The sequence below is a fragment of the Candoia aspera genome, chromosome 4, assembly GCF_035149785.1.
Source record: "Candoia aspera isolate rCanAsp1 chromosome 4, rCanAsp1.hap2, whole genome shotgun sequence".
Lineage (NCBI taxonomy): Eukaryota > Metazoa > Chordata > Lepidosauria > Squamata > Boidae > Candoia > Candoia aspera.
This window is the reverse complement of record NC_086156.1, coordinates 77,562,717-77,586,908: the sequence shown is the minus strand read 5'-3', so window position 1 is coordinate 77,586,908 and position 24,192 is coordinate 77,562,717. Positions and strand designations below refer to the sequence as shown.

General features: G+C 43.7%; 2 protein-coding genes across 3 annotated transcripts in view; both read right to left on the bottom strand.

Annotated features, from left to right (window-relative positions):
- The window catches only part of CASC3 (CASC3 exon junction complex subunit), a 437,671-nt gene that overhangs the window by 136,397 nt on the left and 277,082 nt on the right, over positions 1–24,192 (bottom strand). The window lies entirely within an intron of this gene.
- RARA (retinoic acid receptor alpha) overlaps positions 1–24,192 on the bottom strand; it is a 224,639-nt gene that overhangs the window by 128,161 nt on the left and 72,286 nt on the right. For both annotated transcript variants that reach the window (XM_063300687.1, XM_063300686.1), the window contains exon 2: positions 7,644–8,127. In XM_063300687.1, the coding sequence (XP_063156757.1) occupies positions 7,644–7,818 (175 nt within the window). In that variant the 5' untranslated portion in view covers positions 7,819–8,127. The remainder of the gene's footprint in view (positions 1–7,643; positions 8,128–24,192) is intronic.

The window sequence follows — 24,192 nt, the reverse complement described above, 5'->3', positions numbered from 1 at the left end:
GCCTCCTCCCATCATGATCGATGGGCAGCAGCACTTTGAAATAAAGGAGGTTCTAGATTCCTGAAGGCTACGGGGCACCCTTCAGTACCTGGTCCACTGGAGACATTTCCCCCACCCTGAGTGGGTGCATGCCCGGAATGTCTCAGCGCAACGGCTAGTCACACGCTTCCATGCAGCGTATCCTTCCAAACCGGCGCCTTGAAGTTTTTTGGGGGGAGGCAGTATGCCATGTCCCCCGTTGCGATGTATACATACATCACAATGGGGAACATGCCTTTCCGGTGAAGGGGAGGGGGGAGGAAAGAATCAGTGCTAATCCCATAAGCACTGAAAGACAATACAGATAAAGGACAAAGGAGCCATACCTTTGCCCTGACCCGGGAAGCCATCATCCTATCTCCCTGACATCTCTGCATTACCACGGGGGACACACCTGCTCCGGACACAGGAAGAGGACAGAGGTAATCAGCGCTAATCCCCCTGATCGCCCATCGAGACTCCGGAATCGCCCCGATCACCCATCGAGACTCCGGGTTCACCGTCGGTCAGGACTTTGGGACGATGGGGGGTGGGGAAGGATCAGGTCCGCACCGCGGGTATTTACCAGCTACCTCGCACGCCATGTGCTCATTCCCGTCTTTCTCCGTGTCTGCATTCTATTCTTAATAAACCAGATATCCTTAGCCCTGGCTGGTGAGTCTGTGTTTTTTCTGAATAAGGCAACCATCACACGCACTGAAATATACATGCGTTCCTCATATGCGCTGCTTTCTGTCTTCCCATGCATGTTGTGAGTCTGATATTAGCCAAAGCTACTCCAACTATCTGTTCATGATCCTACAAAAGAATGTAGGATGTATCTGCTTCCAGATCATAATGATTTCTTACATCTGCCCAGGATTAGTGTTAGTATAGATGTCCCATCTCTAAAAGAAGGGATATATGAATCATGCTTTTAATCATTATAATACAACAGCTCGCAGTCCCCAAATAATACCTCTTACAAAGGCCAAAGTGTTCTGGCTACAACTCTAGTACTGTATCTATCTATCTAATGTGACCCTTCTCTAGATTTCCTCACCAAAGGAGGTGAGATGGGCCTTTACAAGGGAGAGAGCTTTTTCTGTGGTGGCACCCTATTTATGGAATTCCCTCCCCAGAGAGACTTGACCAGTGCCCACATTAGCATCATTTTGGCATCAGATGCCAAAACCTTTATTATTTCCCCAAGCTTTTTAATTGGCTTTTAATTGTATTTTAATTCTTAGCATTTGAATGACTGCCTTGCTGCTGCCCAGTTTATTTGGTGTTTTTATTTCACATTTTATTTGATTTTATCATATACATTTTTACTCATTGTATTTTAGTGTATTTTATTGTAAACCATCCAGAGAGCTTCAGCTATTGGGCAGCTTAAACATTTTAATAAATAAAATAGTTGTCCAGAAATGAATTCATTATCAAACAGGAATGATTAAAGTTTACTTAGTACCCATTTGCTTCAGTTAACCCTTCCTTCAGACATTAGGGTTTATGAACACGAATATCCTATGAAGGGGGAAGAGCACACCCATGCCTGCAACCATCTTCAGTGTTTAGGAAAGAACCAGAGGAAAAGGAGAAGAATTATTTATTTCTTTATCAAATTTATTTCTTTATCAAATTTGTCACTGCCCATCTCTTCCCACTGGAGGGACTCAGGGCGGTTTACAACAAATTATGTGGTCTTTTAAAGATAAGCTTTAGAGGGTCAGAGAAAATTCCTCAATGGCTACCCCAGCTATAGGCCTGGTCACACCTTATCAAGTACAGTAACCCTCTGCACACATCCATGTCCTCTCAGGCAGAATGTCTGAACCAGACTGTATTTGGGTACTATGAAAGGTGAAAGGTCCCCACGTCTGACCCTTTGGGGGGATGCCGCTTTCGCAACGTTTTCTTGGCAGACTATAGCAGGGTGGTTTGCCATTGCCTTCCCCAGTCGTCACCTTCCCCAGCAAGCTGGGTACGCATTTTACCGACCTTGGAAGGATGGAAGCCTGAGTTGACCTGAGCCGGCTACCCGAGAATCCAGCTTCCGCTGGGATCGAACTCAGGTCATGGGGAGAGTTTTGGTTGCAATACTGCCGCCTACCACTCTGCCCCACATGAGGCCCATATTTGGGTACTATACTCACCCTGAACTGTGGAAGTCTAGTCTGAGACACTGGATTCCTGGCATGCAACAACTTTGAGTACATCCTAAAGATTCCTTCACTGCATATAAACCAACTTTTCTATTAGAATACCCCCCGAAAGGAGAGAACTTCCTAGCACCCCTTCAAAGGATGTCAACCGTTCAGTTTAGTTCAAGCTTATAAAAGGTCTAATTCCTGCAAAAACATGAAGTTTCATACATGTGTCTTTTTTAAAAAAATAAAAGGGTCTGGTACTTCAACTGAAGAGATCAGCTTGAAAAGATGCAGGCAATATTTTAACACCTAGCGTTTAAGTACAATTTCCAATTCTTAGAAGGTAAATTATAGACAAAAATGTTCTACACAGCTCCTTGCTCTGTCTTATACTTATTTGCAGGAAGAATAAACAAACTTCCATTTACATAGTTGCCATCCATTTATAGGTTTCAGAGGCCTGCCTTCCTTTGTATAAAGTAGCCTTGTTTTCTAGCTTGTGTTATTTACCACCTGAATGAATGCAGAATTCGGAAGGTAGAAATTAAAAACAGGACTTCCATATGACTATCACAAGGGGGAACTATTCTATAAAACATGCTGATGTACTACTTCGTATATTTCTGTTACTAATAAAATGGGAAATGTTTTGGGAGCAACAGATAGATAGAGGAATGCACCCAAGGTTGAAGGATCAGGGGATATTTTCAGTGAAAAACAGAGCATGCTAACAAAAACTCATACAAATTTCTTGGCTAGCTATTAGCTAAAATATTTGATTTCAGTAATTTGTCAAATATTATCCATTTTTTTTCTTCAGGACTAGAAACATACTTAAACCAAAATGGTTAAAATCAAGGTACTATGCAAAAAGAAACTCTAGGATATGTACAATTTTAATACTTTGCTAGGAATGGTCCTGCTTTTGAAAAACAGACATCTCCTCAAATTAAGGATGTTCACCAAGTGAAAATGAGCATGTGGTATGTGGTATAGCAATTATGCCACAGCAAAGTGAGTAGGAACACATGAGATTCAACTTTATTTAAGAAACAAGCTCCTTAAAGCTAAGTGTTTTGAAAGAAGAAAAATAAAAGAAAAACAAATCTCAGGAATTACAATAATGCATGTCAATTATTTTGGGCGGTGGTGTGGGTTCTCCTACATCTTATCCAATGGAAATACAGCAACTTGTTCAACCCTTATTTTTTAATTTGTTTTGTCAAATGATGTTCCTATGCTTCCCCCAGCTGCATCATCAGCTATATTAAGAGATGCAGCTTATGACAAAACCAGAGATCTCAGACGAAGCATAGGGCTTCAATGGATGCAACAAATCATCTTCAAAGGAAGTGGTTCACTAACAAACAAAATTACATTCTGTCTCCAGATTAGTGGACCATAGGTTGCCATGGCAGAACCATAAAGAAATCTTTATATTCTTGTTTTAACTGGTATAAAACATCCAAACATTTGGTAATGTTGGAGGGGGTAGGATATATATGGTACCATTTATGTGACACAAACAAATCCATGTTTCTAGTGCTGAAGGCTATGGAAATAAGTTTTTAAAATGTGACAGAGAAAATACCAATATGATGTACAAATACCCCTTGAGTTCAGCTCAGCCCCTACTGAATGCACCATGCACATTGTTTGGTAGCATTATTGGCATGGTTTGCCATTCCCTTTTCTGGGATTTTTTTTTTTTACTTCCAAGTCTAGCCAACAATTCTGAAATTCCCAGGTAGATCCCCATCCAGGCATTAACCTGGATGATCTCTGCTTATTGTCCAAGATTGTCCAGAATTACCTGGCTGCTGCCAGTTGTTGAAAAAGGTAAAGACTCTCTCAAATTAAGTTCAACTCCTCATTATTTCAAGGATATAGCTATATAGTTTTCTTGGTAACATGAAGTAGTTTGCCACTACCTTCCTTGGGAACGATTTTTTGATTTCCTAGTCTACCCCAGACCCCTGGTGTTTCTTGGTGATCTCCCATCCAAGTACCAAGCAATTCCAACCTTGCTTAGTTTCTCAACTTTGGCCAGGTATTGGGGGGGGGTGTTGGGGTTGGGGGGATTGGATTAATATTAAAATACAAGTCAATTAATTTTTCTGAAAAACCTTGCCAAGAAAACTGCAGGGATTTGTCCAGGCAGTCTCTGAGAATTGTTCAGTCTCAGATTGAACAGATGGAAAAAAAATATTAAAATCAAGTGAATTTTTATACAGAGATTTCCAACTGGACTGAAAAGACACCATTCATAGATATTGTAGGACAGTATACCTGTATCTCTCCTTTCTACCCAGATGGATTCCCTGCTCCCCAGCTAGTTGTGGTCTTGTTCTACAGGAAACAAAACCATTGTGTTTGTCCGGGGGGGGGGGAGTGAACTGTAACCCGAATAATTTCGTAACTTAACCTCCTTGCTGAGATTCCTATATATACTGTATGATCTTACAGTATTTTGACATCAGTTCCATTTGTCACAAGGAACTACAAATTACAATAAGAGCTAGGTGTTTTCCAATTGTTGTTGTTGTTGTTATTTCTGGGCACTGAACAAGGATAAAGACACACATAAATACAAAATCAGTTGAAAGAAAGAAGATTGACAAAGCCAAGACTCCAATAAAAATCTCAATACCCATAGATCACACATAACCAAGTCAGAGCTTCATTTACATCCTGGCCCCAGTGCCTGGGGGAAAAGCCAGGTCTTCACTGCCTTCCTGAAGGCCAGTAGGGTCAGGGCCATCTGTATCTTTAGAGGAAGGCTCTTTCACAAGACAGGCGCCATGACGAGAAGGCACTTCCAGGCCCCACCAGGTGCCATTGCTTTACCAAAGGGACCGAGAGAATGTCCAGTCTGCCAGATCTAGTGGGACAGGTAGAAATAATTGGGGATAAGCGGTCCAGCAAATAACTTGGCCCCATGCAATGTAGGGCTTTAAAAGTGACAACCAGCTCCTTGAATTGCACCCAGAAGCTTACTGGGATCCAGTGCACTTCATACAGCAGTGGTTTTATGTGGGTTTACCATGATGTACCCATACTGCACATAATGCTGCATTCTGGATCAGTTGAAGCTTCCAAATGCTGTTCAAGGACAGCCCCATGTAGACCACATTGCAATAGTTCAACTGGGAGGTGACTAAGGCATGAGCAGCACTTTCTAATCAAGGAACAGGCATAACTGATGTGCAAGATGTATTTGTGCAAATGCTTTTCTGGCCATGAATGCCACCTCATTTTGCTCCACAGGTAAGATACTTGGTAATTTTTGTCACCACCACCTGATAATGTTTTAAGAAGTTTTTAACCTCAATGCTGTGAAATCCAGAAACAATACCTCACAAATACTGGCGAAGCTTCAGAGCCTCCATACGACAAACTAAGCAACAAATTCACAACAAAGTAAATTTTGTAAATGTACAAGCCATAAAATTGTGTCCTTCCGAGTATTAAGATCTGGGCTTTGATTTTTATTTTTAAGCATATGCAAGCACACACACACACACACACATACACACTCACTCACTCACCATCATGATAATAGAGTAAGAAGGGAGTCCAGCTTGTTATATTAAGTATGCAATCCTACCCACACACTGTAGAGTAAAGCTCACTGAAGGCAGCCCCATACTAAGAATCTCCTTCCTGCACAATTGCCCAAGGTTGGACAGCAAAGTTGCTTTTACAACTGTTGCCAAGGTCACTTTTCTCACACAGTGTACTGTACCATGCTGCACTGTACTCTGCAATTCTCACTTAGGAACCTGTTCTCATGGAAAGATGTGTTGCACTATGAAAAATCCTGGTATCATGATGGACAGACACTGCACCAATCTATCTGCAAAGCATATCAACTTGAGCAGAGCCCTCTGGTTTGGGACATTTCAAAACTTCTGAAGAGGACTCATGCAGAACACAACTCAGGAACTGGCTATTTTTAATTCAAGTGATAGTCCCTGGGAAGAACGATCTGGTGAACTAGCGTTTTCTATTTCCCATGAACAAATACAGTCTTGATGCACATTTTTACCCCTGAGAAATATAATATCTAGACACTCTTTTGGAGTTTTCTCAGAGCAAAACCAGAAAACACACCTAAATAACTGTCCAGTCTGCACAAAACAACTGGGAAAACTTTCTTCACCAATGTGACATCTTCTTATGTTCACACACTAAAACTAAAGCTGAAATTAATTTATCCAAAATAACTCAAATTCCAGCTCTCTCTATAAAAATTCTTAAAGAACTTGCCAAACTCAAATTTCTACTGTATTTTCTTGACCCTGTGAGCTTTTAATTTGTAAACTCCTGTGAAATCTTTCATTTGTCTTAACCCCCTTCCCAAAAGCTAAGTCTTCTTCATTCAAAAGAGGAACCAAGCATGAGAAAAAAGTATTTGCCCAAAATTACTCAACAAGATGATGACAGAGCCAAAGGTTCAAGATGAAGTCATCTAGGCTCCCAAATACAGTTTATTCTCCTCTGTAACAAATGGGGCAATCACACTTCAGCATGGTTGCATATAGAGATGAACACAAATTGGTTTTGACATAACTTTCAAGGTTAACTTTGTTTCTCAGAAATGAATTCAGCAATTCTCAGCCTAACTTAACCCACAGAGTTATTATGAGTTCCCACCATTATTCTAATGTCTTTGGAGGAAGAGTGGGATAAAAAGTATAATAGGTATGCACTCAGGATGGGAGTGGAGTAAGAGAACTAAGGTGTTTAGCAACAGCACCTGTTCATGTGTGTGTGTACCCACCTGCCAATTACTGCATATCTGTGAGAAAACTTGAATGTCAACACAAACTATCCAATTTACAAAAACTAAGATTTCCAAACACATTGAGAAGTTGAAGAACTTCCTAAACCTGATACAAAAGCTTCAAAACCTAAACATGTGTCAAGCCACCTAACCACGGACTTTATAAACAAGTTGGCAAATCTATTTTTACTTAATTAGGAAATGGTGAAATAATACCCTAGAATAATGGCTCCAGAATTTAATTAAACATTACACATCAGAAGATTAAAACTAAAAAAGAAGTCAGTGTTTCAACTGTAGCATTCAGGAAGTATACTAAGCTTTAAAAACTTGCATACTAGCAGAGACAACACTGCTAAGACCCAATTTTGAGTTCCTAGATGAGGAAGACAGTACAGCTCAGGGTCTCAAAAGATGCAGGCAAACCAAAGAAGCCTGGTGCAGCTCACAATCCCTTCACAAGTTGTCACTTGAATTGTAACAAAAGAGACAACTCATGAAATGCATGGGGAGTGATCATATTTGCTTTAGTCAACAAAAAAGAATGTGTTTGCACCAAATGCTGTGATGGTGTTTTCAAAGCTGGCACCATTGCTCTAAACACACTAAGAGCCTCTTCATCCTAAGTGTGCATCTCCCCATATTCACCTCTCCTAGTTCCTCAACTCCTGAATCTGGGTACTTACTAGCTGGCGAAGGTGTACTGTACCCACTGACCGGCAGCTGGTGTTGCATTCCAGGCAGGGCTCCTGGAGGTGAGAGGCCTCCAATCATGTGGGGAAAGAAGAAATAGTGAGGAACCGAATAGCTGCTGAGATGCCCACTCCCTGGTGTAGAACAGGAGCTACTGTTGCTCGCCATAGCTGGCAACTCCACGGGCCTGATCCTTGACAAAAAGATTCACATAGGGGCTGAATGCAGAGCACTTGATACAGAGGAGCAGTCCAGAACCATCAAGACTTGATGCAAAATCAGTGTAACTGCCCCTTCCCTTGGGGGTCAGGCCGAAGTTGTGCAGAAGAAAGATGTTCAGTCCACTGGAAAATTCCCCAGGCAAGCAGAGTGGATCCTCAAGATTTCAAAGATATTTCAGGTGTCTTTGGGAATAGATCTTCTAAAGAAAGCATGTAGGAGAAGCTGCAAGATCCTCTGCACAAGGTGATGACAGAGCTGTAGAAAGAGAAAGGTAGAGAGTAAGCAAAGGTGCAAAGGACTGGCACTATAAAATCAGACTGTATACAAATCATTGGCAGTCATAAAGAAGTGGTTCTTTTCAGAGAGGAATGTAGCCAGAGGCTTGGGACAATTTAATTTTTTTTCTTTATAAAGGGCATGCACAAATAGGTAAGATGTCTATGGCCAATATATTCCAAGTTATTCTCCTTGTTGGACAATTTAAGGAGGTAAACGGATTGTATTTTCTGCTACTGTACAAATTAAAAAATAATATTACATCCCCTAATCCTGACAAGGACTTACATTCCATTGCACTTTTTTGTCAGTATACTAAGGTTTGGCCCTCTTTTATTTTTAAGACCTTCAGTGCTTTTATTTCATTTAATCCACACAGAATGAAGATCATTCTTTTAACAAGTATTGCTAAAAATATAAAAGAAATAAAAAGGAATATAAAAGGAAGTGGCTTAATCTTTTTTACAGTCATAGCAAAATGTATTTAGCCATACTAAATTATTGAGCAAAGAGAGAACTTTAAGATGAGCAAACTCCACCTTACTTACTATGACACTTGATTTGATGCTGGTGGAAACATACCTACAGCAGCTATTACAGGAGGCCACACCCACCACATAGGGATATTGGGAGAAGAGGGGAGACACTCTGCCACTCTCTGGACTCAGTCCAGTAATTGGGATTAAAGTCAGGGATTTGAATTTTCCTTTGAAGAAAAATTCAAATCAAACCCACAGCATCAGAAGACAGAAATCCACACATATGCTCAACCTCTGCCTGCCAAATCATATTTCGTTCCTACACACCACCGCAAATCAGGGTATAATTTCTTCTTTGGCTGTGTTGCCAGTCAATCCTGCTACCCACACCATGCCTTATCCCTATTCTCTCCTTCACCCCCACCCTCACTTAATTACCACAAGAGCCCATTTATTGCTCTGCCTTGACAGGAAGTGACAGGTAGCCCAACCCCTCCAGACAAATGAGTTGGAGGTCGGAAGGTTTGGCTACCTGCTGCCCTTGCCTCACCATAAATCATGGGCGGGGGAGCAGAATGGAGCACAGGACACTAAAGGAAATGCTGATTAATGAAAAACAAAATAAAAGGCCTCTCTGCCTTCCCGTTCTTGAAAGAAGCAGATGGAGGAAAGCAATTCCAATGGAAGTCTGAACCGAAACTGGGGGGGGGGAGTCCACAAACCCATGCTCCACTCACTTCATCTCATGCCTCAGGAAAAAATATTATATGACAACTCTTACAAAAGCACAGTGCACATTACTGAGAAGTTGTCCTCAGATCCAGCTGGCACAGAGCCCTTGCAAGGCTCCTGTGCATTTCACTGGTGCTCATGAACAAGATGTGCCAGGGGGACAGAGGCAACCCCACCGTTCGGTTGTCCATCTCCTACTTTGTTCTTCCAAATACATTTCCTGAGATTGTTCTTTCACGTCACCAAGTGCACTCCTATCCCCTATTCATCCATTCATACAATATCCTAAACCATACAGAGGTTTATTTGGTCTCAGATGAGAATGTTTTCAAACCCAACTTATTATTGGCAATTCAATAAACTGTCAGCAAAAATGCTTTAGTGTGTTGTCTAAACCAATCAAACTTTTGTCTCCAAATCTCAGCTTAGTTACATATTGCTATCTCATATTGCTGCACAGGGGTGGCTTAAAACAAAGCAACTCTCCCATGCTTGGAGTTAATAATGGGGTACCTGAGAATTTGCTAACCCCTTCTTTTGGAGTAACCTAAAAGAAGCCATCCTGAGAGCCAGCCTGGTGGGGTGGTTAAGGTGGCAGACTAGAGACTGGGAGACATGACTCCTAGGCCTCCCTTACGAATGAAAGCCGGCTTGGTGACTTTGGGCCAGTCACTCCCTCTCAGCCCAACCTACCTCACAGGGCTTTTGTTGCAGGGAAAATAAGAAGTGGGAACATTATGTGCAAATAAAGGGAGGATATAAATCTAATCAATACGGAATAAAACACAACCAGAATAGAAGAGGAAAAAATGTTTCAGAAATAAAGGTGGCAGCTATATTGCAAGTCACTGGTTGGATTCAGACCTGATGTCTTTTTTTCCTTTAAAACAAACAGCTGAACAGTTAAAAACATTATGCAAAAGTAGACTATCAGGGGCTCCCAGGGGTGGATTAGATTACATTCCCAATTAAATGGAGATTGGGCATATTTCCAGATGGCCGGACAGCACACTGAAAATAGCAAGGACTGATTCTATTAGAGCAACCCTTCCTTTTCCCAGGGTCTGAAAAGTTTATATTTTGGGCTGTGCAGAAGGGTTGCTGCAAGGCAGACTTTTCCTGCTTTTGGCCAAGCAGGCAACTTGGCCGAAGCCTCTCTTCTGCCTGGCACCAAGAAGCAGATTCCCAGCCAATCCAGAAAACAGGAAACACGCCAGCTGAAGCCAAGTAACTGCAAAGACAACAGACCGGAGCTCCAGACTAGAGAAGCCATCACTGAAGAAGCAAATCCCACCCTGAAATCATCAGTCTCCCTATGACACCTGAAACAACGTTCTTCCGGGATGCGGTGGCTTCTAACTTCCCAGGCTAAACTTCTGGTATTCCCTAGCTTTCTCTTATCCAAGTACTAACCAGCCCAGTTCTACTTACTGTAGCTTCTGAGCCAGACACCTGCTGAGACCGATGCAATTCCATCAATTATTCATTCCATCTACATAAAACTCTATGACCAAAAGGACTGTTGAGTGACTTACACTTAAAAATAACCACTACATATTCAGAATTAGTATTCTAACTGCCATCAACTCAATAAAAAGCCATGAACTTGCCAGAATCACCTTCCCAAAAACTTTTGCCAGCCTTCTAAGAAACCACTCAGTTACAGAGCCCTCTTCCCAGGTACTGCCCTACAGTCTTTCCAGCATCAGATAGAGACTGGCAATCACAACAAAATTGTACATAATGTAAACAGTCTTGGGAACTGGGCAGGATGGATGGGTGGATGGGTAAGTCAGAGACTCTGTAATAGCATTGAGGAATACTGTGGTTTTGTTTTCTCATGTTTATACTGCTTTTAAGTGTTCCATTTTGCTTTTCATTATGCTGTTTCATATTTAAATTGTTTTTGGGTTCTGTACTGTAAAGCATGTAGAGAACTTTGTTATGAGAAAGCACAGACATTAAGCAGTAAAATCAGAGAAACAGTTTTTCTCTCTATTAATATTTTACCATTTAATTAAAGCAAAATGTAAAGTTAGGTTTAGAATTTAAATGGAATAAGCATTCTAGAGAAAAGTTATACATGCAACTGTGAAGTTCCAACATGATGATGATTTGGATAACTTTGCCCTAAAATTCTCCATCCCCTTGAAGGAAGAATGGGCAATCTGCATGCCACCTTCAATCCCTCCCAACCATGCCCCCTGCAGCATTTGGAAGCTAAACAAATTAAAACTGTATACTCACACACACACATTCAGTTCCACCCTAATCTTTAAGGGAGAGCCAGTTTGGTGTGGTGGTTAAAGCATTAGACTAGAAACTGGGAGACCATGAGTTCTAGTCCTGCCTTAGGCACGAAGCCAGCTGGATGACCTTGGGCCAGTCACTCTTTCTCAGCCCCAGGAAGGAAGCAAGGGCAAACCACTCCCCAAAAAATCTTGCCAAGAAAACTGCAGGGACTTGTCCAGGCAGTTGCCAGGAGTCAAACTGACAAAAAAGCACACACACACACACACAAATCTTTAAGGATACAACAGACTTTTAACCCTTACACAAAATTCAAACATGGCTGCAACCAACATGCAAGAATTCCATTCTTTTGTAGAAAAAAGCAAACTAATAAAAACCAATACTCCCCCTGCCCCCGCCCAAGTGACAACAGCTGAATTGCCCACTGCTAGGGCTTATTGTGGAAAGTGCTTTGCCACCCTGGTAATGGATGGGAGACTAGAAATAGGAGCAAAACTGCAACCAAGCATGAAGGATACAATAATTCACTAGTGGGACTGTGTATACCCAAAGAGGAGGGAAGGAAGGAAAAAAGGAGGGGGATGAGGGAAAGAAATGAAAGTGTTTTAACCCCAGGTGTTGGGGAAGAAACAATAAAAGGAATCAAGTATAGACAAAATGGCAATGACTTATCCTTATTTAAAAAAAAACCAGGCTTCACATTGTTTTCATTTAACTTTTTTTTTAAGTCAAGAATATGAATGAAGAGTGTATCATGCGAGAAGAAGCCATTGCAAACCTACTATGGAATCACCATGTGCTAACATAAATCCTAGAAGAGACACTGACCAGGTACCTTTGGACTCAGTTCAGCTTGTGGAAAGGAAAATATGGACCAGTGCCCTGCAAGATACCTTTGCCACTGCAGAGAGCCAAGAATGAAGTTATACACAACAGAAACACAGACCTACTGCAGGACCTGCAGGCATTTCTACTGTATACAGTTCAATTTTAAAATAGCACACTTGACATCATTTTTGCCTGAATTGGTGTACAGAGCAAGAAGAACATCCCTCTAACACAGAAAGAGACAGCATCAGGTCAAGGTATCTTTCATAGATTTATTTAATTCAATTTATTGTCTTGAATTCAATAAATTATTTCACTGTGTTTTAGAAGCCTAATTTTTGCAGAGTGTGCCCTTTTTGATAGCGGGAAAAATTGCCACTCTCAATTCAGCAGACACATCCTGGATGATAAGAAAGTTTTTAACTTATTGTGTTGGATTTATGATTCTAATCCTTTCCTTTAGAAACTCAAGGTAATTTATGTGGGTATCTCCTTGAGTTTATTCCCACAACATCACTGTAAGCTGGACTAACAAGGTATCATAGAACCAAATTCACCCACTGAACATCCACAGCTGAAGAGAGTAAATTTGAAGATGGGTTTCTCCAGACTTAGTCCAACACCTTAACCAAGATATTTAAAACACTGACATCCTTAAACCAAAGAGGTGCCATACAATGACCACAAACAGAGGATTCACACCCCCTTATCCATTCTCTGATGATCATAGCACTCATTTGGATTTGTAGCACCTACCAATCCTGACTAAGATATTTTAAACTACAAAAAGGCTGGTTGATATGTAAATCCCACTCATGCTCATTTCAGATTTGCAAGATGGCCACAACACAGTTCCCACACATCTTCAGCATATATCCAGATCTACAGTAGGTGACAACAATGGAGCCAGGGTCTCTGTGATTGAAAACTGAAAAGGCAGAACAGAAGTACAAAGTACTGTATGTCTTGATGGCTCCTGATCTGGAACAATAATCTGTGAGATAGGAGGCATTGATGAAGCCTTGGGATACTGTAATGGTATGAGAATGATCTTAGGAAACCACAGAAGAGATGCTGCCTAAGGAACAGTCAAGTAAGAGGAAGCATAGCCCACAGCTGCTTAGTGGGAAGAGCAAGATGCTCAGGAGGGACCTTCCCTAAGTTATCAGCTGTAAAGGTGATGGCAGGAGAACTGTACTTTCAGACTTGCCAGATTCTGTTAATGTAGCCTTACAATAAAGTAGAATTAGCTCATCTGGTCGTGTTTCCTGTCTGGTCTACCTGGGAAGGCTGACAGATACATACAATTCCCAATTGCCTCCTGCATGAGAATCAGCACTAAGTAGACTGGGTTAATATACTTCATAATCCTCTCCTTCCAGATATCCCTTCCTGCAACCACTGAGTGCCAGGACCAGATAGCTGCTAAAGTTAATGTACTGTATGTAGTTGAAGGTCTATGAGCTCAATTCTCCATAGAGGGTTTGAACTCCACGGTGTAACATCAAGCTACCCACATCCAAGGAGTCGCAATAACGATAAAACCAGCCACATGGTGTCTCCTGGTGGTCAATGTCACTGAAAATACCACAGAGGATAAACACTGTGTAAAAATAAAGAGGGGATGGATATCAAGTACAGTAAAACCCCATATATGACATGATGTAATATCTGTATCTCTCTACTCTGAGAGCTTAAGGGTAGATTGTATATACTGTTCTGATTACTTCATAACCCTATGCAAGGTATGGTAGAAGAGGAAGGAGCATTCCCACGGCAGGGTGTGTGCACATGCATATAGTTTACTATGGATGGAGGAACTTGGTGTGGGAAGGGGAATTGTTGGTTATTAGTTAGATAAAGGTAAAGGTTTCCCTTGACATTAAGTCCAGTCGTGTCCGACTCTAGGGGGCGGTGGTCATCTCCGTTTCAAAGCCGAAGAGCCGGCGTTTTGTCCGTAGACAGTTCCGTGGTCATGTGGCCGGCATGACTACATGGAACGCCGTTACCTGCCCACCGAAGCAGTATCTATTAATCTACTCACATTTGCATGTTTTCGAAGTGCTAGGTTGGCAGGAGCTGGGACTAGCAATGGGAGCTCACCCCGTCACGGGGATTCGAACCGCCGACGGTTAGTTATTAGTTACTATCCAGGAAATAATAGGAAGAGAAATGGTAGGTCGGACAAAGAGCTACATTAAAGTCAGTTATATTGCTTAAAAAAACTGGGCTGTCATTTTAAATCTGGCCTGTATTTAATTAGAAGAAGAAAAGCTGGACAATGTGGTCAGTAATTGTCACATAGGTGTGTCACTAAGCCTTTGTTTTGCTTCCATTGGATGTCTGCTAAAGTCAACCCAGAAGGGTTTACAGAGAGCACCAGAGTGAATAAAGGTCTGCTACATTACCACACAGTTAAACCAATCCCCCACCTCATGACTTCCCAGCCAATTGCAGCAGTGACATTATACTGTCCAATTTCACCATCTTACAATTAAAAGGCTCATGGTAAAGTGACACCATAGTTGTGCAGAATAGCTGCTAGAGATACCAGCTGACACCCACTTCCACACTGGCATGCTTCAGGCAAAATGCCAATCAAGGACTTCCTGTCAGGCCTGCAACCAGCATGTGCCCACCCACAGCTTCCTTGTCGTCAATTTCAATTCCCAGTGTTGCCCAGTTTCACTTCTCCTCACTAATCAAAGATAGTTTCTAAGGCCTACAGCCATTGCCTGTGCTGTGTTTTCCAGGTATCGAGTTCAAAATAAGCTGGACTATGAGAATGCTAAATGCCCCTCTCCAGGTGGAAAAGAGGCTGCAAATACTGAGCAAAACCACACGTCAGATACCAGAAAATACCTTGCTCTTTCAACCGTACTCTTGTATTTAAGCACCACCAATCTTAACCACACTTTGCACCACAGTCAAGGTTCATTCTAGAGCTGAAATGATGCAAGGCAACTTAGGTCTGTGTGGAGCTCTTCTTCTTCACTGCTGAATTCCCACAGCTAGGTCTTATTTCCCTGAGATTAAAGTGGCAAATCTTCGAAGTGCAAGTCACCGCATTCCTCATTTTAGCAAATCGGGATCCTTCATTACCTCCCACTGACTTCAGTGCATTAAAGATCAGCTGGTTAAAAAAATAAGACCTTGTAAGAACATTCAGGTTTCTACACTCCTACCTCACCAATGAGTTAAAAAAAAAAACATTCCCCAAACAAAGCTTTCCAAATAATTTTTTTAAAGCTAGGCATTTTGCATATATTCCTAAGTATCCCCATAACTTCCTGTTCTGCACTGGAAAAAGAGAGTTCTGATCTAACCCAGTGGTCCCTGGAGCCCATGTTTCAGAGGCAGAAGTTGTCCTCTGGCAACTGAGCATTGGTTAGTATAACACAGCAGCTAGTTAGGCAGGCATAGTAGGACAACAGTGAACTTGTTGCTATGGCAATGCCACCCTCTTTCCCCCACCCTCGCTTCCCCAGTGATGTGAAGTGGGACAGAGCAGGAAGTGTGATGACAATCTGATGTGTGGTCACAGCTTTGTGGGTTTCCTCTTTGTATTTGGTATTGGCCTCACACACGAGAACGACTTGTTTCGGTGGGGTGGGGAGGAGAAGAGGAACCACAGATCCAAGGAGATGACAATACACAAAACATCCACTCTCCCCAACAGGCAAGTGTGGTGTGATTAAGAAATCCTTCCCTAGTTTGAGAGTTGAGGATACCAATGTCCAAATGAGATAGGGTCAATGGAGCAGGGAGATGGATTTACGTTCTTGCAAGCGTCTCATGGTCCTATGGTATTTCAAATTGCACTCTTTGAGTCATAGTCATGCTGTTGGGTGGGGTGGGGGAGAAGAAAAGAATAGAGCATGAATCACAGCAGATTCCCCCATTCGAGATCCTAGTAAGGTCTTTACCCATGGCTCTCACAGTTGGCACACAGCAGAATATGTTAACAGGAGGGGGGGAGCTGGCTTCTCTAGAGGACTGAGTAAGGTGGTATCCACATAGGAGATCCAGGGGACTTCTAGATGGTTTTGATAATACTGATCAAAAGCACCGAGGAGTTATTTTGTGAGGGACAGAAAAAAAAAGGAACTTGGAAGAAGTGGTAGAAAAAGAAAGGTTACAAATAAAATATGTTTGCTGCCATTTCTTCCCCACTCTCCATAAAATTTTGTGAATGAAGTAGGTAACTGCGCAATAAAAGCTTTATCAAAAATTCAAACTGAGGAGCATTGGATTATGAGCAGTCACGTGAAGGAAATTCTTTATTAAATATTTTAGCTGGGCATGAAATTGCCCATGGTGGTTGTCATAAAAGGAAGTATACAACAGAGAGAACATAATCCAAAAATTTCTGGCAAGAAAGCATTAGGCAACTCCATCAGAACTAGGGGAACAACAATTGGAAAAGTAAAATTAATTCTCATTTCCAATTTTTTTTTATGTTTTTCCCCCAGCAAAGCATTCTGTGTAACTTTCAAGCTTGCTTACTTTTATGCTAAACAGCTCGGTATGAGGGATCAGTTTGCTGGTTTTGACTTTCATATTTCCTAGTTACTAAATAAGAAACACGTTAATGAACCTGAGACAAAATAGTCAGACAAGTGACTCAAACTGCCAGACTTAACCAAGCACTCTTCTCACTCATTATATTAGAAAAGCAATCAGATCTCTTCTCTTTTTCTCCACACCAAAAAAAGGTCACACAGGTTCGCTTCAAATTACAAAGGTGCCTTTAACCACACCGCTTTCCAATTCTTTTACAACAAATCAGACCAGGACTTGATGCTGATAATATGGTCAAAAGGCAGTTTAACACTTCCGGATGGCAATTCGGCACAGAGATTGCTTCTATTATTCTACAAAGTACCATGAATAACATAAAGCTATTGTGAGAGTTATGATTTTAAGGCCTAATTTTAGAAACTCACAGCACAAGCCACAATGGATATGCGAAGTTCTTTATTAGGTCTTTCTCTCAGGCTGTCAAAGCCACAACTAGCCCCACTTCCTCCTGCCTCCCTTCCTAAGCCTCCCGCCTTTTCTTTGTCCCACCCCTTCCTCTGCGTTGACAGCTTGCGTGATGGTGGCTTCGCAGTCTTTCAGTTGTGAGTCGGGTTGTTGCTAGCTGCTCTCTTCTCCTCCCTCGTCCCTCCATTATTTCTCTTCTCTCTTTCATTCCCCTTGATGTGTAAGGTTAGAGTACCAGTCGCAATTAGCTATTGCTTCTGGGTTCTCCGATCTTACATGCCGCCCTCCTTTGGAAGGATGGCCTCCCCCCTGTTCCGTCCCTTGGACCAGGAGATATCTAGAAGACAAAACCCCAATTAGGAGGTAAATAAAAGAAGGCAACCAGTCTACCTTTTGCTAGGCTTAGTGGGATATTGTTTATGGAATGCCCTGACCAGGCGGGGCGCGTGGATATGGTGGCTCACCACCCACTCGTTCTCAGCTGCTGGTAGGTGTTTCCAGCATATCAAGTATTGTAATTTCCCCCGTCTTAATCTGGAGTCTAAGATTTCCTGGATTTTGAAGTGTTGCTCACCCTCGATTAGTGTGGAGGTGGTTTGGGGTGCCATCGCTCTGATGTTCATGCTGGTTTAAGTAGACAGCAATGGAAGATTGGGTGAATATTGCATAATGGTTTTGGGAGCTGAAGTTGTACAGTGACATCATTTATAAGTTGTGTGATTGGAAAGGGGCCGACATACTTGGGGCCAAGTTTCTTTGATGGTTGATTGGATTTCAAATATTTAGTAGAGAGATAGACCATGTCTCCCACTTTTAAGGGCCACTGAATGGATCTCTTCTGATCAGCATACTTTTTGTAATCGGCTTTGGCGTCGTCCAGGGCCTTAACTATTGCTGGCCAGCTGTCACGTAGTTGGGCGATCCAGTCATCCAAGCAGAGTATTTTGGTGGTAGTTCGTGAGAGTTCTGGGATGGCCACGAAGTCTTGCCTGTTAGCGACCTGGAAGGGAGTAAATCCTGTGCTTGCGTGCACCACATTGTTGTAATGCTACCTCGGCGAACAGGAGTAAGTCAACCCAATTGCCTTGTTGGTGGCTGACATAACACCGCAAGTATTGCTTGAGGACCTGATTCCTCCGTTTGCTTGCCCTGTCAATTTCTGGGTGGTGGGCTTAGCGCTTGGTCAACACCAATCAGCTTGAGAAATTGCCTCCAGAATCTGGAGGTGAATTGAGTTCCTCGATCACTTATTATACGTTCGGGGGCGCTGTGGAGGCAATATATGTGATGAATGAACATTTTGGCCAGTTGACTGGCTGTGGGAAGTCCGGCACATGGGATGAAATGAGTCCGTTTTGAGAAAAAGTCAGTGACTACCCACATGACCGTTTTCCTCTTGCTCTCTGGGAGTTCAACGATGAAGTCCATGGCGATTTGTTTCCATGGACGGTTCGGGCTTGCCACATTTTCTAAGAGGCCCCTAGGTTTGCCTCCAATGCATTTCGCTGTTGCACAGATAGGACAAGATGCTGTGTACTCTTCTACATCTTTCCTCAAGGTCGGCCACCAAAATTGTCTTCGTGCTAGATGGAGTGTTTTCACAAACCCGAAATGTCCCACCACTTTGGCATCATGGCAACGCTCTAGGATGTTCTTTCGCAGGGTCTCAGGGATGTACAATTTCTCCCCCTTCCACCATAGTCCCATTCTTTCGACGAGGAAAGTTTTGTTGGACCTCAACCAGGTATCTTGTTGAGAGGCGGACTGGAGCTCAGCTTTCAAGTTCTTGTCCACTTTTGCTGCTTCTGTTTGACTGCGCGTCGTAGCCGCCAGTCCAAATTGGGTAGGTGGTATGATTGAGTCTACTACCTCTTCCTGTAAGCTGTTATGCTGAGGTAGGCAAGATAGGGCATCTGCCAAGAAGTTCCTGCCCCCCAGTAAGTATTTCGACATGAAGTTAAAATGCTGGAAAAATTGTGCCCAACGTACCTGCTTGGGGTTAAGTTTCTGTGGGGATTTCAGAGCCTCTTGTCATGAGTACTGATGGTGAGCAGGAGGGGGCCCCTATCCAGGGGGGAAAATGCATGCATAGTACTGAGGAGTTAAGCAGCCATTCAAAGAGACACAGATCAGACCTGCCTTAACTTTTGGGGTTTATCTGTCTGGGTTTTTCCCATGCTTCTTCAGTTTGTTAGGATTTTCTGTCTAATTTAGCAGTAATAAACACTAGAGACCTATTCCTTGTCTCAGCGTGGTTCCTGGCTGTTAGGACACCTCTAGGTTCTTGTGTTCTGTCCAAACCTCGAACGGGTGATGAGCCCCTTCTAGCAGGTGTCGCCAGGTAACCAGTGCCCATCGAACTGCACATGCCTCCTTCTCCCAAACTTGCCAGCATCGTTCAGTGTCTGAAAATTTTCTTGAGAGGTAGGCACATGGTTTCAAGTCCCCAGCCTCATACTTCTGTAGCAAGATGGCACCAATGGCGACATCGGACGCATCTGCCTGGACTATTAGGGAGCATGTGGGGTCGGGTTAACGCAGAATCGGTTCGGACATGAACAACACTTTTAGATGGTTGAATGCATTCTGGCACTCAGCAGTCCATTGGATCGGAGCTCCAGGCCTTTTTGCTGCCTTCAAATTCCCTCTCTCCTTCGTCTTCTGTAGATTGGTCAGTGGCAAAGCCACCTGCGCAAAATGTGGGATGAAGTGTCTATAGAAGTTTGCGAATCCTAAGAAGCTCTGTAGTTGTCTTCTGGTTCGAGGGGGTTCCCAGGCAATAGCGTTGCTGACTTTAGCCGGGTCCATCCCAACTCCGTCTCTGGAGATCCTGTATCCCAAGTAGTCTAATGAAAGTCACATTTCGAGAGCTTGACATACAAGTGATTGTTCAGCAGTTGCGTTAGGACTTCTTTAATGAGTACCACATGGTGCTTCATTGTTTCAGAATAGATGAGGATGTCGTCCAAATACACAAGGACGCCCCAGTACAAGAAGTCATGTAAGATCTCATTGATGAGATGCATGAAGACATCTGGCACCCCCTGCAGTCCGAATGGCATTACCAGATATTCGAATGACCCTAGCTGGCAGTTGAAAGCAGTCTTCCACTCATCCCCCTCTCTTATACGCACCCTGTAATATGCCTTCCATAGAGCAAGTTTGGTGAAAATCTTGCCCTTCGAGAGGTAGGTCAGCATGTCCCTCATTAGGGGGAGAGGATATTTTTTTGAAGTACAGACCGCGTTTAAGCCCCTATAGTCCGTGCAGAGCCGTAAGGACCCATCCTTTTTAGTTCTGAATAGTACAGGTGCATCCATAGATGAAGTAGCGGGGCGGATGAAGCCCCGTTGTAAGTTTTTATCAATGAACTCCCAAAGAACTTCAAGTTCTCTAGTGGTCAGGGAGTATAGTTTTGCCTTGGGGAGCTCCGCCCCCAGGATAAGTTCTACGGTGCAATCTGACTTTCAGTGGGGGGGTAGCTGGTTTGACTCAGTTTCGCCAAAGACATCCTTCAGGTGTCTGTATTGTCTGGGAATGCAGGGTTCCTCTTTCATGGTTTCACATCTTGCTGATTCCTCAAGCTCTCCCATTAGTTCAGATTGTGTTTCCAGTGACACTATGGATAATTGGTCGTGGCCCCCATCGGGGGAAATACATTTGGCCTGACCTCCAATCTACATGGGGATTGCGTTCTCGGAGCCAGGCAAGCCCATGAGGTGGTGGGCGACTGGGGTTACAAGGAATCTCAGGATTTCCTTATGCTTCCCCACCTGCATAAGTACTGGCTCAGTATTTGACAGGGCCCCCTTTCATATCCCCCCCCATCAAGCTGGGTGAAGGTGATAGGATAGTCTAGTGTATCCACCCGTAGCTCCAGCCTCACTGTTATGGCGGGGTGTAAGTTGTGCGTGCACCCTGAGTCTAGTAGTCCAGTTATTGGAATGGGGCCCCCACCCCTTAGTGTTTTCAATCGTGTGCACACTGTCACTACTGGGTACTTCCCACTTACCATGGAATCCTTGAGCCCATCCTTCCATGCCTGCCCTTCAGCGCTGTTCAGAGCAGGCTCATGTCATTTCCCTTCAGGGGGAGTTAATCTTCAGTAGATGCCTCTGAGTCATCATATGATTCATGCTGACTCTTCTCTGTGGCAGCCGCTACTGGTATCTTGAGTTTTTTAGTCGGGGCCTTTGGGTTGCTCATATTGGTCTTGGATTGCCCCTGCTTTGTGGGGCCTGTACAGTTGGCTGCTCGATGTCTCTCTTTTCCACATTGATAGCACAAGCCTTTACATGCTCTTCATTCTTTTTCTTCGACCCATGGCCGGTCCGTTATCCATCGTCCGTTGGGGTCCTTTGTCATAGCGTGATGCCATCCTGTGGTATATGGTCGTTGTTGGCACCGCACTTGGGCCTGTACTTCCTCTACCTCTCCTGCTAGGCATATCCAGTCCCTTAGCAACTTAGGATTTCCTTGCGCTAGAGACCACTCTAGGATTTCAGGGCACAATTCTCCCTTGAAATATTCAATCTTTAAAGATTCAGGCCAGTCAGTTAGCCTTCCAGCTAGGGTTTTAAACTCTGTAGCATAGTTAGATACCAACTTGCCCCCTTGCCTTATAGTTTGCATGCTGGCTCTTGCTCTCATTGTTGCCAGCGGGTCCTCAAAGCGTTCTTTTAGCGCCTTCATGAAGTTCTGGAAGTTTTGGAGTTCAGGGGCTGCTGCCTCATGTAGCCCCTCCAGCCATTCAGCTGCTTCTGGCCTGAGGCATCCTGATACATAACGCACTTTGCCGTCCTCTGATTGGAATGTTCCCTCAAATTCACTCATAAACCCCCTGATGTGTTAGGAAGCATGCAAGTTGCTTGGGGTCTCCAGTGAATTTGATACTGAGGCCTCTGTCCCCCAAAAACTCCTTCCTCATTCTTGGGCTACTCGATCCCGTAGTAACTGGTGGTTCTAACTGCCAGGTGATTGGTGTGACACCTTCCCAGCCTATGGACTTCTTTGCTATGTTGGGGCTTATTTCATTTTCCCCTGTAGAGGAGGCCCATCTCCCTTGTAATGCAGCAACAGCTGCTGCTGTCTCAGTCTGATTGTCGAGTGTGCTGACTTCAGCAGGCTCTCTGCGCACGCTCTACGCGCTTCCCTCAGGGTCAGATCTTCTGCTTCCTCAGGTCCCTGTGTAGTCTCCCCGCAGGAGGGTAGTCCTCCTCTTCTAAGCGCCTCTGCTCTAAATGCCTGGCTGGGTCGCACCCCTCTCCCTGTTGCTGCAGCGCTGTTTGGGTCAGCTCTGCTCCCTGATTTAAATCTCCCGCCTTCAGCTAGCTCCTCCCTCTCCTGCGCTCTGGTCGCTCGCGTGCTCTCTCCGAGGCTTGGGGCCCTCCCGTCTCGCATGCTCTGCCGTTCAGAGCTTGGGATCCATTGTATCCAGGCATCTACTGCCACCCTTCCTCCCATCACTGCCCCCCCCATCTTGCCTGCAGTAGCCACTCACGCTGGGTTTTCCCCCGTTGCCGCTTGGTTCCTGGTTCCAGGGTCGAGCCTCCAGAGCAGGCATTCTACTGCCTCATGTAGGGCCGACATATCCTGTTCCAACCTTGCCACTCTGCTCTCCGATCTTGTGGGTGAGTCTCTCATTCTAGGGCCAGGGTTTTCTGCCTTTCCTCCCTCTCCACTTGCCCACCCTGGTGTTTCCGGGGTCTGTAGGTTGCTTGGGATCCATGCTTCACTCAGAGGTGTGTGAGGGGCTTCTAGTCACCTCAGGGATTGCTCTGGGTAGGCTGCTGCAATTCTGTCGGCCGGCCTCCCCCGTTCTCCCCAGGGTTGTAATGGTCGGCCTTCCAGGGTATCCACGATGGCTCCCCATGTCATTACATCATGTGGGTCATTGTTGGGGCATTCTGTCCCCTCCAGTAAGGTCTCCATATTGGTAGGCTAGTCGTGGCTTTCTGTGAGAGTTATGATTTTAAGGCCTAATTTTAGAAACTCACAGCACAAGCCACGATGGATATATGAAGTTCTTTATTAGGTCTTTCTCTCAGGCTGTCAAAGCTACAACTAGCCCCACTTCCTCCTGCCTCCCTTCCTAAGCCTCCCGCCTTTTCTTTGTCCCACCCCTTCCTCTGCGTTGACAGCTTGCATGATGGTGGCTTCGCAGTCTTTCAGTTGTGAGTCGGGTTGTTGCTAACTGCTCTCTTCTCCTCCCTCGTCCCTCCGTTATTTCTCTTCTCTCTTTCACTCCCCTTGATGTGTAAGGTTAGAGTACCCAGTCACAATTAGCTATTGCTTCTGGGTTCTCCGACCTTACAGCTATAACATACATTCAACTTCAAAGAAAAAAAAGTAAGGCATCTGCTGACTTCTTTCCCACACCCCACTGAGGTCTACAAGAAAGACATCCCTGGAAGACAGGACAGAAACAACTAGGTTATACTTGTAGTAAGGGTGTGTATGACAAACCATGCAACATGAACTAATGGACGAAAGTTACTTCCATCTCCAACTCTCCCATTATATATATATATATATATATATCACTTTATAGCGGTGTTTCTCAACTTTGGCAACTTTCAAACATGTGGACTTCAACTACCAGAATTCCCTAGCCAGCCATGCTACATTAGAGACTACATTAAAATTTTCTCACCCACTTGATATAATTTTATTGATGCTCTGTCATGTATTTTCTTTTCATACTGCTGATGTAGACTTTATTCACTGATTTTTATTCTAAGCCATGCGAAGACGTAAGTGAAACAGC